Genomic DNA, 17,997 nt, shown 5'->3' on the forward strand with positions numbered 1-17,997 from the left:
GAGATGTTTTACCTCAGAAATAACCAAAAACTTTTATTTTTTTCACTTCAGATTCAACACTTAATAGGTTTTTTAAAGTGTAATTTCACATTTTCTAGCCTTTCAATTGATATTTTTGTCTTCTATGTGGAGAGTTTACCTCAGATTTGACCTGTTTTTTTTTTTTTTTTTTTTTTTTTCACACATTTGAGATCAAATTCACATCACAAATGCTCATTCCTAGAGAGCCTAAGAAGGGCTGAATGGAGGAAAGAATGGGACACAACACTGCAGTGAAGGGGACAGACTGTACTACAAGGGGGGTGCACTGCAGTCAACGACGCAGCAAAAGCAGCACATTCCCCCCACCACACCATCATGGCAACTACTGAGTTAACACATGACCCAATCAGGTGCCTCGCTGCTTGTAGTGTGCCTGGCAACATTCCCTTCTTGCCCCGCCCACACACTGACGACCCCCACGTCTTGTACTTGTTTGTTCCGTTCTCCAGTCCCAAGAACGGAGTACTCTCTGATTGGACTGTTCCACATTGGCAGGGGCGGGGTGATCCGCCGAATGAAAGTAAACAAGGGACGTCACTGATTGGATGAAGGAGCTGTCAGTCAATGCACTGGGCGGGATTTAGTTCAGGTGGCCCCGCCCCTTCGATCTGAATAATAAGAGCGAGTTGGCTGGCAGGTCAATTCATTGTCAGTGAGAAGTGTACGGGAGTCAGGCAGGGTGACGAGCGGAGGCGCAGGCTGGAGCATTAGCCCGCACTGGAGCTGCAGAACATCAGCTTGCATCATACTGAGGTTCACCTGCAGAGCTGACATCATACATCTGCTGCTGCTGCAGGGACAGCTGGTCACTGGGAGAGGTGAGTGTCCTAATGGATGAGGAGCGGTGCATGATGCAATGAGAACCGATGGGTGGCAAAGATATTCTGCAAATGATTGCCTAAGGGGAACTACAAGTACCAGCCTGCTCTGGAAGCATAAAGGGGGGTTGTCAGGGCATGCTGGGAGTTATAGTTTTGCAGCAGTTGGAGGCACCGGTTGCATATTTTAAACTTGCAGCCGATATTACTCTTGTTTTGCTGTTTGTTCTCCCCCCTATCCAGGTAAAGCTGCTTATTTCTGTGCGTCAACATGAAGTTTGCACAGTTCCTGCTAAAAAATGCCGCTCTGGCCAATGCCCCCAAACAGATCGAGAGGTTCAGCCGCTACTCCCCATCGCCTCTGTCCATGAAGCAGTTCATTGATTTCGGTAAGTAGAGTGAAGGAGACTCCACACGTTTCTCGTAGTAAAAAAATGTGCTTTGGGCTATGAAAGGAAAAAAAAAAAAATTTGTCTTGTAATTTATTCAGATTGGGGATTATCCCATTTTATAAAGTCGGACCCTTTTATTCAGCACCAATCGTGTGTAGCACAAATCATTTACTACCACTTTACCGTGACCCCAAATAAACTCTCGGCTCAGCGTTTCCTGGTGAAGCTTTCTGCTGCCGCTCCGCTACCTTGGCCAGCGATGGTTAAAGGGATAAGTCCTTCCTATATTTACTGGTGGTGACAATTTATACTGTTTGTTACTTTCTTGTATTAAAAATGTCTCCTTTTGACTTGCTACAGTCCAGTGATTACTCCAGTAAGGGTATTGAATTAGGGAATTGCTATGTGATCACTTTTTTTTCCCCCTCTGCTATGTAAGGATATTCTTGAATCGTATATCTCTTCGGGCGGGGGAGGGATGTTGTCTCAGTGGACAGGAGGGATCTCGTCACCGTGCCTCCAGTTGTTTTCGCAGCTCCGGACTCGTCTTCTGCTCACGTTTCTTTTTTTTTTCCCCACATCTCGTGGCATAAACAAGTTGTCCTGCTTCGGCCATCTGCACATACCGTCACTGCGTACTCAAGGGCTGATGTGTGCTGCACTTGCCAGAAGACGCCCACTGAGATGCAGATGGTAGACCCTGATGCAGAAGTTGCAAATTTGCCCACCCCTCCTCCAAAAAAGAAAATGTTGAATGAGAACCAAGGAGTCTTTGCAGCTTTTCCCCTCTGACTTGCTGCTGGCTGGTATTCCACAACTACTATAGTCCTAATTATGGGCCGACTTTGGAGCTAAGTCATCAATTTGGCGTAACTTAATGGGTGCAGTAACATGGCCGTATAAATCAGACCGCAGTGCACAGATTGGCCAGTGGCTCTCGCGACTCGGCGTGACCTCTTCATGTATTTCTATGCAGCTGTCATACTTGGAGCTCTTTCTTTCACACGTTTCCACACGCATCGGAGACACTGACATACGCAGACCTATTGAAGTCAATGGGTCTGCGCACATTTCAGTGTGTTTCCACGGACCGTGTGATACACACGTAGAAATTTTTGTCCGGCAGCACGGGTCACACGGACCCATTCAAGTCAATGGGTCCGTGTAAACACATACCGCACACGGATGCCATCCGTGTGACACGTTTTGGCGCCTGGGAATCGGGTATAGTTAAGGCTGTTCCCAAGCACCGGGTGCTCAACATTGCCCTCATCATAGTCCCCTGCCGGCGCTGCGATCAGCACAAGCAGGGATAATAAGAGTAGTAGTATTCTGCTCCCGGTGTCTCCACCTGTAAAAATGAGAATAAAATAAAAAAAAAAATCCATATACTCACCTGCCCTAAGTGTCCCCCGCTGTAATCCAGGCCGCTTGCTGCAGCGAGTCATTCTCCCCGGCTCCTCGACGTGATCGGTCGCATGGATTACAGCGGAGGACATCTTCGGACAGGTGAGTATATGGATTTTTTTTTTTATTATTATTTTCAAAGGTGGACACTGCAGGAGCAGACTTCTACTCTCATCATGGTCCCCTGCTTGTGCTGATCGCAGCAGACAATGATGAGGGCTGCGTTCAGCACCCGATGCTTGGGAACAGCGCTAACGATACCGCTGATTCCCAGGCTCCGGTACTTGTGCTCCTGATACGGCACACCTCTGCCACACAGGTGGACATGGACACGGATATCTCCGATACTGTTCTTTCTGGTACCGGAAATATCAGGACATGTGATAGAGCCCTTAGTTTGGGAGAGTTGCCAGCCAGTCTGAGCATTGAGATCCAATTTATACATCATCCTTACATTAACAGATCTTGATGACTCGACCCCCATGATGCGTCTTCATGCAACTTGGACACTGTTACTGATCAAAGTTGCAGATGGAGCACAATATCACTACTTCTTGCAAAAACTAGTTTTGCATGTTTGCTGCAAATCATTGGGAGTTTTTGGCTGGGTTCAGACCGGGATTATTTCAGCCGTTATATGGACCACAATGGCCGCTGACTTGAATGTAAAGCCTCATATATGCCTATAAGGTAGTAAGTTTGGTCAGTTGGGCATTGCTGTACTCATACACCTGGCCAAAAACTCCTAAGGTTTCCAGCGAAAAGGCAAAACTATCCTTTTCCGAGAAGTTGTGTAAAGTTATGCATCATCTGCAACTTTGATCAGTGCGATTTAAAGTTGCATAAAGACACACCATAGGGCCTTGGGCTTGGTTCACTCAGTGGCCATTTCAGAGTTTTCGTAGTCTGTTGCTTGCACAGCAGATGTTGGGGAACAACCCACCCTAACCCCCTCCCTCCCCCACGCAGCTCTTCATAGATCCTGTATCCCATGTAAATCTCCTTTTTTATAATGCAGATTTTTTATTGCACTGCTGGTGTCCATGTCAGTCTTAACCCTCAGCCTGCTGAGAGTTGTAGTGTTACAGCAGCTGGAGAGACACAGGTGGCAGAATGATAATGGAGCATCTGCCTCCTGATGTCTCAGATTTGCAGTCACTTAGAAGCCATTGTCTTCTTCCTCCCTGGGGGGGGGGGGATCAATGAGTCCTATTGATTAGCCACAAGTACCTTGAGCCCCCTGTTAGCTAAACGCCTTCTGTTTTCTCTTTCTAAATCCTGGCAGCTTTTCTTGTGCAAATATCATCTATTTACGTATTATTAAAAATAAATAAATAAATAAATAAATAATCCTGACCTGGGATTAAAGTGCAAGAAAGTTTCCCTGAAACTGCAAAAACACCTGGTAAATGTATTGTCCCTGAACTCTTCTGTTAAATGTTAACTCTTTTTCTGGAACCAACCATCGGTTAATAAGCTTTCCTAGACTCTAAATATAAAATCAGTTTACTAATCTGGACAACCCCTTTAAGGTGTCGATCAGCTGCGATCAGGGTGGAAGGCCGGCAGTGAGTGTTCGGTCTCTCCACAGCGCCGCCACAGGGAAAATGAAGTATTGCATAGCGTTCATTCATCAATATGTTCTCCAGACACTAAATACTTGACCCAAGGAGTCATTTTTGGGGCCCTGGATCTTCTTGTTTTTCTGATTTCTTAGAAGTCTCTGGCTTGCGCCTCTTGCTTCACGTCTGAGGAATGACTCGACATCTCTCCGGCTTTTTTCCAGGGTCCTTCTAGGGAACGCAGCAGATGTACTCGGCAGCTGCTGAACTTCTCAGAGCGAAGTCCTTGCCTATTTAGTCACATTTAACTACAACTCCCAACATCCACCAATAACTGTCAGCTCTTGTGAAACCACAACTCCCAGAATGCCCTGGCTTTTCTGTTGCTTATGTGGAACTACAACTCCCAGCAGTCATATTCTGTGTTGTAAAACTCTCATTACTGAAAAGAACACATGCACTGTGGCTATTTTGGAGTTTGGGCTTGCTGGGAGTTATAGTTCTCAGGGTAGCGGATCAATGGAAACCTATGCCTCTAGTTAGTATCTGTGGTCTGCAGAGTGTAGCTTTACACTGTTCTGTAGATTCACAACTCCCGGCATGTTGTCAGTGAATGCTGGGAGTTGTAGTTTACTTTTTTTTTTTTTTGGTGAGAGATGGGATGACTCTCTGGGTGCTTGGAAAGCTGGGTAGCAGTAGTTGCCATGACTTGTAGTGTCAGCAGCAAAACAGCTTAGACTTGTAACCTCCTGTTTACGCCAGCGCTGAGGTTCGACAGGGCAAGGGCCGACCTCCAATAAGGAGGGCACAGTTCAAGTGTGGTGCTTGTGTTTTGGCAGCTGCTTATCTGATTGTCGCTGTGCAGTTTGGAGCAAATATCTGCCTGATTTCTGACTTCTAATGGAAGCGAATAAACAAAAAAAAAAAAAATGTTGTGTCCTTCAATCTTTAGAGTGTTTTTGTTTTATTTAGGGTCGGCCAACGGCTGCGAGAAGACCTCCTTTGCTTTCCTGCGACAGGAGCTTCCTGTGAGGCTGGCGAATATCATGAGAGAGATCTTTATCCTTCCGGATCCGTTACTGAGGACGCCATCGGTACAACTCGTCCAGAGCTGGTAACTACAATCCCCAATGTGCCCAATGCAGAGTGATGTTTTTTGCATTTATAGTCACATAGGCAATTACATTTTTTATATATATATATATATATATATATATATATATATATATATATATATATATATATATATATATATATATATATATATATATATATATATATATATATATATATATATTTTATTATAATTTGTGCATGGATGCAATCATAGTATCCAAAAGACTATGGGTCACAAAAAAATACTCCAAAAATCGGTTTTGACACCGTATTGTAGGGAAGGGTTGGCAGATCTTAAGTCCCTGAACAGCTGCTGTGCGGCTTCTCCACATCTTGGAGATCTGTCGCCGGTACACGGATCGGTTCGGGAATTCCCGGCTGTAATCAGTCCGCTGAACAGTTCTGGTTCTGATATATTTAGGATAATAAGTAATCTTTGACACGCAGAACAGTTCTCCACGTTCCTGCCACACCGAGCCTTAGGTTATACATTTAATGCGTGCAGCAGAGCCAAGATTGTCTATTGGCATTGTGTTCTGCATTTGCAGACTTTGGTTTACATGGGACTGCACATAAAGGTGCAAAATTATAAGTTCATCAATATCCGATTAGTGGGGGTCCAACTCGCAGTACCACCGCAGGTCGGATGTACATTGTATACTGAGACAGGGCACCACTGCTGCAGATGTGAACGGCGTCTTAAGACCGTGGTCTGAATTAGAATTGCCTATGGCGGAAACCTGGTGCTGTGTACACCCATATGCCGTGCCAACCACCCGATCGTTGCATTGCAACATACACTCCATGACGGTAGCACACCTTGGCGTAGAGCTCATATTTTAGAAAACAACCTCTGTGTACTGACTGCGCCTGCGTTGGCATCGGGCACAGCTGGTACAGAACAGTTTGTTCCCATTTCCTTATCTGCGGCCAGTTGGGACATGTCCAAGGGAATTCCCGGAAGAGTAATGGCGTCTTATACCAGGTACCTGTTTATGAAGAAGCTGGTACATTGCAGAGCGCACCGTCACTACACAGAGGACCAGGCTGGCATGGAACATGATAGAAACTCGCTGACGCTTCTACCCAAGTTTTGTCGTGTGGATGTAAGAACGGACATTAGAGATATTGATCATTTAATAGATGGATACATAGATATAGGTAAATTGATTCATAGTTGTTGGATTGATTGCTGCATAGATAGACGGTAACATAACTGATTTTTATAGTTACTGACTTGTTTCGTTCTTCTCTCGTCAGGTATATTCAGAGTCTGATGGAACTGATAGAATTTGTAGAGAAGAATCCAGAAGACCAGCGGGTCCTGTCTGAGTAAGTGCTGGAGCTTTTTATGGCTTTTTACGGCTGCGGTTGTAGCTGGAGGCGCAGGTCGAGGATCGTCACAATCCAGAGAACGCTCAGCGCTTGTTTATACAACACCACAGACGTTTAGCTCAATCCCAGCCTGGAGGGATCTGTGGAAATTTCTACCTGCCGGTGTCATAATACTTATAATATAACAGCACTCGGATGTTAGAACCTGACAGAGATGAGCGGTGCTTCATAGACGCTGCTTATCTCTTCCTGCAGTGGCAGTTTTCGATTTTTTTTTTTTTTTTTTTTTTTTTAATTTTTGCCTTTTGCAGGAAGCCCCTTCTCCTTGTCTATATGTAAAAAGAAAAAAAAAATTCTGCTGCAGAACCTCAGACATTATTTACCCACCTAATAAACTTGTTCTTCAGTTTTACAGAGACGCTGGTAAACATCAGGAACCGCCACAACAATGTGGTCCCCACCATGGCCCAGGGGGTCATCGAATACAAGGAAGCCTTTGGAGTGGATCCCGTGACCAATCAGAACGTCCAGTACTTTTTGGACCGTTTCTACATGAGTCGCATTTCCATCAGGATGCTAATTAATCAGCATAGTAAGGATTTATTTATTTTACTCAATTTTATATAGCGCCATTGATTCCACAGCGCTTTACAGACATTATCACTGTATGTCTTTGGAGTGTGGGAGGAAGCCTGAGAACCCGGAGGAAACCCACACAAACACGGGGAGAACATACAAACTTCTTGCAGATGTTGTCCTCTGTGGGACTTGAATTCAGGACCCCAGCACTGCAAGGCTGCAGTACTAACCACTGATCCACCGAGCTGCCCAGGATCTGTTCGTTACATCCATCACTGCTTACCTATTTCTTACATATAACTATTGGCTTTGTGGGTTAGAATACTTTAACCAGTGGTCTCTGTGCTTGTGATTTAGTGGGGTACTACTATTTATAGGGTGCAAATCCAGTTTTGCTTGGCTTTTCTCCTAAGTCTGAGTTCCCACTTCATTATGGCAGATCTATTCTCACAGGTCCCACTAAATCTGTCTCTGCAGACCATACTAGTCTTGCAGGAGAGGAACAGAGCCTAACTATATACATTTCTTAGTTCTATCTTTTTCTGGGCCCTTTATAATTATGTGCAATGCAGATTTTGCTGCAAAGTGTGAAAAGAAATTTCTGTAAAATCTGCATAAGGTACATTTGGGTTTTGCAATTTATTCAACCCAATGCTTTGCAAATAATGAAAATCGACTGCATGCTGCGGGCTAAAAAATATTTACCACAGATCATGCTACGGGATTGGTTCGACACAAGTGCAGAGCTTGCCCAGGAATGGCAGCAGGTAGGAGTCAATGCATCTGCACCCACAGTGAGGCGAAAGGTTTAGGAGTCTGGTCAGATGTCAAAAAGGGCAACAAAGAATCCACTCCTTTCCAAGAAATGAACTTGTAACACACCCACTTGGGGCGGATATTGCCAAAATCTCATTTACACACAATGTATAAAATCAGTGCGGGATACTCTTTACGAGATGGTCCTGACACTTAACTTTTCTCCACAGTGATGGTTGTTTTTTTGTTTTTTTTGTAATTTTTCATTTTTTTAACAATAATTCATCTGATGACTCTTCATAACAATCTAGAGTGAATGCAGATTGCCATTATAAAAACTAAAGCAGTCAACTTTGTAAAAAAAATAAATAAATTTGCATCCAACTCAAAACTTTTTTTTTTTTTTGGCCATGATTGCATTTCAAAACTCTGAAAAAAAGTGAGGTTTTACGAAAAACTTTATTAACTTGCAACTTTTGTGAAAAGTCTGAACTTTACATTGTCGCCTGGAACAAAGTTCAGGAAAACAACTTTGTCAGGTTGGGATGAGCCGTGGGCAGCGCTCGGTATCTCGCTGACTGATAGAAATGCACTGATTTGCACTTTAGATCACTTGGCTTTCCAGGAAAGGTCTGTTAATTATATCATGAAAACATTTCCAAGAAACTGATTCTGGCACCATGTATCTTAATCCCATCCCATTTGCTGTTTTGTATGTAATTATATGTCTGCATAGTTATAATAATGATTCCTTTTTTTTTTTTTTTTTTTTTTTTTATTTCTTATTTTAGCTCTTTTGTTTGACGGCGGCACTAACCCCGCACATCCCAAACACATTGGCAGTATTGACCCAAACTGTGACGTTGTGGAAGTTGTACATGGTAAGAAATCAGCCATTTAAAGGGCAACTCCATCTCAGTGCAACTTGTGTGTCAGAAGATATCGCGTGGTTGCATGGGGGGGGTCTGTGAGATGAGATTGTTTCGATAATTACGGTCGTATTCCCATCTTATAAAGGGACAGAATGTCGTTTTATCAGTAGGGGTCCAGCTGCTGGGACCTCCAACAATCCTGAGAATGAAGTGTAATCTGTGCTGTTGTATTGCAGCGTACCCCTCTAGTCTTTCCCTGCAATTTTAGCAGGGAACTACTATGTGGTCCCATTCATTTGAATAGGTCCATGGGTGGCTGCGAGCGCTGCGGTGCAGAAGTAGCAGTGGAAGGGATGCAGCTTTGAACTACCGCTGAGGTCTTTTTATTTTCTATATTGTGGGGGTCCCAGAATTTGGACCCCCTCCGATCCTAGGGATATACGATCATACTCTTTCACAAGCCCACTCCTCTCCTCTCTATAATTTGCTAATATTTAGGAGACAGCTGGAGGTAAAGTACAGCACCACACGTCATTTAATTGATTGGATGCTGATGGTCCACTAAAACAGAGCGTTATACTTGCCCTCTGGATAATAGATTTTCATAATATTAACCAAATCATTTTGAAGATTGGAAATATAATAATTTAAATGTTAATATATTAATTTGTTTCAGACGCCTTCGAGAACGCCAAGATGCTGTGTGACCAGTATTATTTAGCGTCTCCCGAACTTGTGATAAAACAGGCAAATGGTAAGTTAAAAAAAGTCATTGTCATAATATCACAATCTAGTTTTTAATTTAAAGAAACCCAATATTATGTCTAGATTCATTCTTGCAGCCATCACAAGAGGGAGCTTGCTGCATACTCCATAATAACACAGTAACTCAATTTATGTATTTTAGATTATTTTATAATAAAAAGAATATATATATATATATATAGATATATAGATATATAGATATATATATATAGATATAATTTATTTTATACAATTTTTTTTTTTATTTTATAATAAAAAATAAGCATAGACTAAATATATTTATTTTTTTATTTGTTATTATAAAATCATATTACTATTTTTATTTTATATTAAAAAAATATTATAAAATCAGAATAAAAAATAGTAACTTATTTTATAATAAATAAAAAAAGACTAAATTATTATTATTATAGCACCATTTATTCCATGGCGCTTTACATGTGAAAAAGGGATATACATAGCAAAAACAATTACAATAATCTTGAACAATACAAGTCAGCGACTGGTACAGGAGGAGCGAGGACCCTGCCCGCGAGGGCTCACAATCTACAAGGGATGGGTGAGGATACAGTAGGTGAGGATAGAGCTGGTCGTGCAGCCGTATGGTGGAGCGGTGGTTACTGCAGGTTGTAGGCTTGTCGGAAGAGGTAGGTCTTCAGGCTCCTTTTGAAGGCTTCCATGGTAGGCGAGAGTCTGTGTTGGGGTAGAGAGTTCCAGAGTAGGGGGGAAGCACGGGAGAAATCTTGTATACGATTGTGGGAAGAGGAGATAAGATGGAAGTAGAGAAGGAGATCTTGTGAGGATCGGAAGTTGCGTGCAGGTAAGTACCGGGAGACTAGGTCACAGATGTATGGGGGAGACAGGTTGTGGATGGCTTTGTATGCCGTGGTTAGGGTTTTGAACTGGAGTCTCTGGGCAATGGGGAGCCAGTGAAGGGACTGACAGAGAGGAGAGGTCGGGGAATAGCGGAGGGACAGGTGGATTAGTCGGGCAGCAGAGTTTAGGATAGATTGGAGGGGTGCAAGAGTGTTGGAAGGGAGGCCACGGAGCAGGAGGTTGCAGTAGTCGAGGCGGGAGATGATGAGGGTGTGCACTAGTGTTTTTGCAGAGTCTTTGCTGAGGAATATACAGATCCGGGAGATATTTTTGAGTTGGAGTCGGCAGGAAGTGGGAAGAGTTTGGATATGAGGTGTGAAGGAGCGATCAGAGTCCAGGGTTACACCAAGGCAGCGAGCTTGTGGGACTGGGGAGAGTGGACAGCCATTGACTATGCTGGATAGGTCAGATGCAGGGTTGAGGTAGATGGGGGGGGGGGGGTGATGAATTTAGTTTTGTCCATGTTAAGTTTTAGAAATCTAGCAGAGAAGAAGGAGGAGATAGCAGACACATTGTGGGATTCTGGTTAGTGAGAAGGTGATATCTGGTCCAGAGAGGTAGATCTGTGTGTCATCAGCATAGAGGTGATAATGAAAGCCATGAGACTCTATGAGCTGTCCCGGGCCAAAGGTGTAGATGGAGAAGATTAGGGGTCCTAGAACTGAACCTTGGGGGACACCGACAGATAGGGGGTGAGATGAGGAGGTGGTGCGTGAGTGGGAGACACTGAATGTCCGATCTGTTAGGTATCAAGAGATCCAAGATGGGGCCAAGTCTGTGATGCTATATTTTATTAATTATTTTTGTTATTATAAAAAATTAATATATAATTTTTTTTAAATAAAAGTAATCATAAAAAAAACAGACTATATAGAATTGTGTTTTTTTTTTTTTTTTTTGTGCAATAAGTCATGCATATCTATGTGCTTCTCGTCCCAAGTGCTCAATGTGGCCATCTAATATGTCATCATGGCTAGCACAGCAGGCAAGCTCAGCAGAGAATGCCACAACCTACCCATTATATATTTATATATATTTTATATATATATATATATATATATATATATATATATATATATATATATATATATATATATATATATATATATATATATATATATATATATATATATATATATATATATATATATAATATATATAATATATATATATATATATATATATATAATATATATATATATATTAAAATTTAATATAATTTTTTTTAAAAAACCTTTCCTCCAGATGCAGCTTTTTTTTTTTTTTTTTATATAATGGGTAGGTTGTGGCATTCTCTGCTGAGCTTGCCTGCTGTGCTAGCCATGATGACATATTAGATGGCCACATTGAGCACTGGGGACGAGAAGCACATACATATGGATGACTTATCGCACCTGTAAATAACACGTTATTTTTTTTTTTCCCTGCAGGTAAGGCTCGGGGGCAGCCCATAAATATCGTCTATGTCCCTTCCCATCTCTACCACATGCTGTTTGAGCTCTTTAAGGTATGATCCCTCCTTATCATGGGTGAATGTATGGGGGCAACCACAGTCATTTTTGCATTAGGATTTCTTAATTGACAGAAGTGATGCAATTGCTGCTGCGGGAAAAGCGAGGCTTTACATAGGGGCTAATATATATCAGTGGTCATGCTTGTTGTGTGGGGCTACTTTGCCTCGTATAGGGAAACCCCAGTCTCTTATTTCAATAGACCTTTATGGGATTGTCCATATTTGCTGGTAGTGTCAGCTGTCCTGGATGTTTCGCAGTCCACCCCATACCCTATATATATATCCGTCTAATAACAGATTCCCTCCCATTTAACTGGCTAAATTTGGCGCATGGCCTCGCACATTTCTTTTTTGTAATGATATCAGACAGATCAACTCCGGTCATCCAGGCCAGAAAGTAACCAGGACCCATGTGAAGGAAGGAAAATTCCCCAGTCCACCGAGCAGCATCGCATATAGAAAATCCTTTAAAATCATTGCAGATGTCTTATTACCCACACTGTCAAACAGACCCCTAATTTCAGTTTACCAGAGAGAAGCGTCGTAAAAGGATGTTCTGCTGACACTTATCTCCCATTTTAAATGTGTTTTTTTTTATGCTTTTTGTTCTCTATTAGAACGCCATGAGGGCCACCATAGAGAATCACGAGGACAGTCCTTCCCTGCCTCCTGTAAAAGTGAATGTTGTCCTCGGGATGGAGGACCTCACTATTAAGGTAACCGCCTGGAAGCATGACAAAGTGCAAACACAATCTGTTCCCCTCGCTGCGTCCCTGCACACAGAGTATTTATCAGGTCATATAACTAATGAGCGGAGACAGAGCCGATCTCCGGCAGTAATATTGAGCGCTTGTGATAAGAGGCCAGATCTGTCCGGGAATCATGTAGTGCCGGTATTTCTGGCTACGTGCAGACGTGGCCCCCTTATCGTCATAGTCAGTCATTGAAGAAGCTACTAATAATGGCCATTGCTGTTCACACAGCCATAGCCACTCAGCTTTCCCAGGGTCCTGAATGGTGAATATACATAATTTTTTTTTTTTTGCAGATTATGATCCAATCCATTTTATATAATCGATTTATCACTTTCTTCTTAGATATCTGATAACGGAGGAGGTGTACCTTTAAGAAAAATAGAGCGTCTCTTCAGTTATATGTATTCCACGGCTCCCCTACCCTTGATGGACAATTCACGCAATGCACCGCTGGTAAGCGGCTGCGCACACGTCACTACATATAATGCAGAGAAAGAATCACTAGTTTTATCTGTTGCTTTACACTGGATTGCAGATAAACATACTTCTTTATAATAAAGGGGCTTTCCACATTGAAAAGGGGTCTTCTAAATCGGATAAGCTCTTTGGCACAAGGTGGTCCAACGCATTTTTTTTTTTTTTTGTGATTTATATACAATAGCTCACTAAAAAAAAAATGTACGGAGGATATATAGAAAACGCTGGAACTATTGAGAGTATACAAAAAAAATGTTGTTTTTTTTTTTTTTATATATATATATATAATATATACTCTCAATGGTTTCAGAGTTCTCTGATGGGATTGGAAGTGATGACATCCCGTTCTGCAGTCACCTGATCACTTTGGTCTGTGATTGGCAGCAGCGGTCAGATGACTGAAATGGGACATAATGCAAAGCACAACCGATCAAGAATGGGCAGTCCTAACTTTTCTGTCCTGGTGGGATAGATTGAAGTGGCCTGATGGGGTTTATCTTTAATTATTCTATCCTTTTTCTTTTGAATGCAAGTTGGACAATCCCTAAATGTTCAGAAACTGAGCAGTGATCCCTTCAGCTCTGCTGCGATTGCTTTCTAAATTGGGCCAATCCCCTTTTAGTCAGAATGTCTAAACATTACTTTCCACAAGTTAACAAACTTTCTGCAGAGCCCCTGCAGGACAGATGAAGTATTACACCATCCACATTAAAATTGGTGACCCCCCCACCCCCCCCCCTTCACAGATGCTCCTGCTTTAGTTGAGGACCAGGGTCCCTAATTCTCTCATGGGGTATTTCAAAATAGATTATATATATATATATATATATATATATATATATATATATATATATATATATATATATATATATATATATATATATATATATATATATATATAATATATATATATATTTTACAGTAGACCACTTTTAGCAACTTCAGCTCTGTTACATGTGTTTGTACAGAATGTGATAACGCATTAATAATACTAATATATATTATTTATTATTTCAGGCCGGTTTTGGGTACGGTTTGCCAATTTCTCGCCTTTATGCCAAATACTTCCAAGGGGATCTAATGCTGCATTCGATGGAGGGTTTTGGGACGGATGCGGTCATTTACCTGAAGGTAACGTCGTTGCATTATTCCTTGTGTTGTTTTTTCTCGTGGTTTTAGCCTCAGGGTTGTTCATGCACAATGAAATTAAACTCTTGTTTTGGAGACAAATTTATTGATTGTTATCGGAGGATTGTGTAACCTGGTTATTATTGCTCCGACGTTTAACCTCCCAGCGACCCGCTCGGCATGTTTGTCACTTGCGTGCCAAGATCAAGGCGGCGAAATGGCATCCGAGTGGAAGGCGAAGCGGCGATCCCACTATGAATGAATAATCAATCCTCATTATCTCTGAAAATCCCCTTTGTAGCCAAGATTACATTTGCAGCTGTGAATTGGGGAATTGCAGAACTTACAACTCCCCAATATAATATTCTAAAATCTACAGCTGTTCCTGTTGAGGATAAGCCGCCTTGTGATCCCCTCAGGGTGTTAAAGGTCTCTGAGGGGTAAATGTGTTCACATGTATAATAAAACGCCGTGTACCCTGAAGAGGAAGAACAGACCCGACGGGTTTAAATTCACTTCTGCTGGTTCATAAAGGATCTGACATATGTTATAGCTGCATGAATTCATAAATGAGGCACAACAGTGAGTGCAGCTCTGGAGGGTAATACAGGATGTAACTCCGGATCAGTAATGTAATATATGTACACAGTGACTGCACCAGCAGAATAGTGAGTGCAGCTCTGGAGTATAATACAGGATGTAACTCAGGATCAGTAATGTATGTACACAGTGACTGCACCAGCAGAATAGTGAGTGCAGCTCTGGAGTATAATACAGGATGTAACTCAGGATCAGTAATGTATGTACACAGTGACTGCACCAGCAGAATAGTGAGTGCAGCTCTGGAGCATTATACAGGAGCCACACTTTTTCAGGTGGTACTTTGATTCCATCATTGTCTTTTCCCGCACTGTTCGTAATTGGTTTCCAGCTGTATTCTGGTGCCAGTTCCATTCCGGTGCCAGATCATTCCTGGTTGGGGAGTGCATGTGGCAGATGTGGAGTTCTGCCATTTTCCCCAGTGATCAGGGACATTCATCGTATTGGACTGGGTAGTGAGTGCAGCTCTGGAGTATAATACAGGATGTAACTCTGGAATATGAAGATGAAGCCATGTTGTATTCATGTCATTTCTTTGTACATTTTTGCAGGCTCTTTCCACGGAGTCCGTAGAGAGACTACCAGTCTTCAATATGTCTGCATGGAAGCATTATCAACTATGCACAGAGGCCGACGACTGGTGTATTCCCAGCAGCGAACCAAGGAACCTCGCCAGGTAGAAGAGCCTTGAAGATTTGCTGAGGAGATAGGAATAAAGGGATCAAGCACTCGTTGCACAGGACTATTAACCTGCAAGTGTTATGTTACCGAGAGGAAAAAGGAGGCTTGTACAGTGCTGGAGCTGGCCGCGGACGCGACAAGGAGAGCCAGTCACCGATCCAAACTCTGTAGTAGTTAGTAGATATATGTTCGCTCGTCTTCTAATGTTCACATTTCTGGTGCCTCATCGTCCAAAAGAGAAAAAAAAATCTGAAAATCAGTGTGTGTGTCAATGAACATTGCTGATCTCAATGGACGAAGCCAAGTGAGAAAATCTGTTTCCTTCAAGAAAAAGGAAAGATTCACCAAAATCCACTTCGATCTATTGAGACGACCAATTTTTATAACCCAGTAGGATAAGATCCCTACGGACCTTTCTGATCCATAGTGCAACCTGTAGGACGACCGTGCATGTCTCAGAGCAATCGCCCTCTCCCACTACTACATAATTTCCATTTTCTGTATTTAGGAAGGAGATTTCCTTTCCTTTTACCCTAAAATCTAGTTCCGTTCCATTTTGCCAAAAGAAAAAAAAATACAAACCTAAGTAGAGGGTTTCCTGCTATTGCCAAAAAATGACCAAAATGTTCCTGTGATGCCATATTCCTGGTGGCTAACGCGTTTTGGTCACTTCACTACACTTGAATGTAAATGAACGTGTAATGCTGGGATCTGTGTAATTTTTATTTTTTTAAAGAAATATTTCAAGTATATTTATATCTTAGAGCTGTAGATCATGACCTCAAAACGCGTAGGTATATCTGTACAGCCAATTACCAGTCTTGTACGGTTTGTCAGAATATAGTATGTTCTGAATGTTACATGTAGCTATAGGCATAGTACATGTCAAAGTTTTAATGCCCCAAATTTTTTATTTTATTTTATTTTTTTGCAATATCCAAAAGTAAGAAACCAGACTGTGGTATCTTCCATCGAGGTTGTTTATAGTTTTATTTAGGCTTCTTCAGGAAAAAAATAAAATATTTTAACATATAAGCTGCTTGAATTTTCCCTCGCCTATCAGACTTTACAATAGCTGATAACAGTGGGAAATAACTTGAATATATGGCCTATAGTTTCGAGCCCGAGTTTGCTGCATTTCATGTATAAAGGGGGTGAATTATAAATATCAAAAAATTTTTGCACACATCCGCTTTACTTGTAAAATTTGCAGCTTTCTTTCAATTTTTTTTTGCAGTTTTTAGAAAGTTGCTTGGAGTTCAAGACAGGGGTGTTTTTGGCCCGACAAATAACTTCCTGCTGTAAATTATAGTATATTTATGTCTGCTATACAACAGACTGCCTATCCATACTGCACAGACTTGTTATAAGAATGAAGGAGACTAGGTGAGTATCTGTATAGTAAATATATTACAAAGACCTTTGTTTCAAAATCCCCCAAAAAGGCCTTTTTTTTTTTTTTTTTTATTATTATTCATTTATTATATTCAGTTCTGGCATGTGCCCTGCTACCAGCCCCGACATGACGCTCTTATTTTCTTACTTTTTTTTTTTTTTTTTTTTTAAAGAATGTGTCTAAATCTTGTTAATTTATTACAATGGCTTTCCTCTTGTGCTGCGCCTCCGCTCTGGACAATAACATTAACATTATTACTTTTGACCGCTTTTTAATATTCAGGTGTTGTAAAAAAAAAATATATATATCCTCTACGTTTTGTGTTGTGCAGTTCCTTTAGATGTTTTCATTGGAAATAAAATACTTGAAATTCTGAAAGTTACTTGTAATTGTGTCTAATTTCCGATTTTCATCTGGTTCATTTTTGATAAAAATCATAATATATATATATATATATATATATATATATATATATATATATATATATATATATATATATATATATATATATATATATATATATATATATATATATATAATATAATATAATGTGCGGTGCAATTTCAATATTATTCTCCAGGTCAGTACGAGTACACAGATACTAAACATGTATAGTTTATTTTATTTAAGTGGTGAAAAAAAATTCTGAAATTTGCATGAAAAAAGTTTTTGCTTTTGTCGCCACTTTCCGAGACCCGTAACATTTTTTTTTTTTTTTCGGGATCTGAGGGCTTACGTTTTTATTGACACCATTTTGTGGTACATACAAATGTTTTGATCACCTTTTTATTGCAATGCTACGGCGACCAAAACCCGTAATTCTGTCTTTTTTTCCTTACGCCGTTTACGATCAGATTAATTTACTTTATATTTTGATCAGACATTTCTGAACGCATCGATAGCAAATGTGTATTTTTTTTTTTATTT

At 41.1% G+C, this 17,997-nt stretch overlaps 1 protein-coding gene across 1 annotated transcript; it reads left to right on the forward strand.

Annotated features, from left to right (window-relative positions):
• Nucleotides 1-405: 405 nt before the first annotated feature.
• Nucleotides 406-17,448, forward strand: PDK4 (pyruvate dehydrogenase kinase 4). The gene is made up of 12 exons (XM_073677327.1): nt 406-860; nt 1,104-1,249; nt 5,194-5,335; nt 6,598-6,669; nt 7,080-7,264; nt 8,799-8,888; nt 9,556-9,633; nt 11,951-12,027; nt 12,651-12,749; nt 13,131-13,241; nt 14,283-14,396; nt 15,545-17,448. Exons 2-12 carry the CDS (start codon nt 1,132-1,134, stop codon nt 15,671-15,673), a joined length of 1,215 nt encoding a protein of 404 aa, XP_073533428.1. The 5' UTR covers nt 406-860; nt 1,104-1,131; the 3' UTR covers nt 15,674-17,448.
• Nucleotides 17,449-17,997: the final 549 nt, after the last annotated feature.

The sequence above is a fragment of the Phyllobates terribilis genome, unplaced genomic scaffold (genome assembly GCF_046119375.1).
Source record: "Phyllobates terribilis strain yellow unplaced genomic scaffold, ASM4611937v1 Scaffold_4__5_contigs__length_816908805, whole genome shotgun sequence".
NCBI classification, from domain to species: Eukaryota; Metazoa; Chordata; class Amphibia; order Anura; family Dendrobatidae; genus Phyllobates; species Phyllobates terribilis.

Coding starts and splice junctions, on each gene's coding strand:
- PDK4 (XM_073677327.1), top strand. CDS start 1,132: ATGAAGTTTGCACAGTTCCTGCTAAAAAATGCCGCTCTGGCCAATGCC. Junction 6,670..7,079: donor GACCAGCGGGTCCTGTCTGA/GTAAGTGCTGGA, acceptor CTTGTTCTTCAG/TTTTACAGAGACGCTGGTAA. Junction 9,634..11,950: donor TGTGATAAAACAGGCAAATG/GTAAGTTAAAAA, acceptor TTTTCCCTGCAG/GTAAGGCTCGGGGGCAGCCC.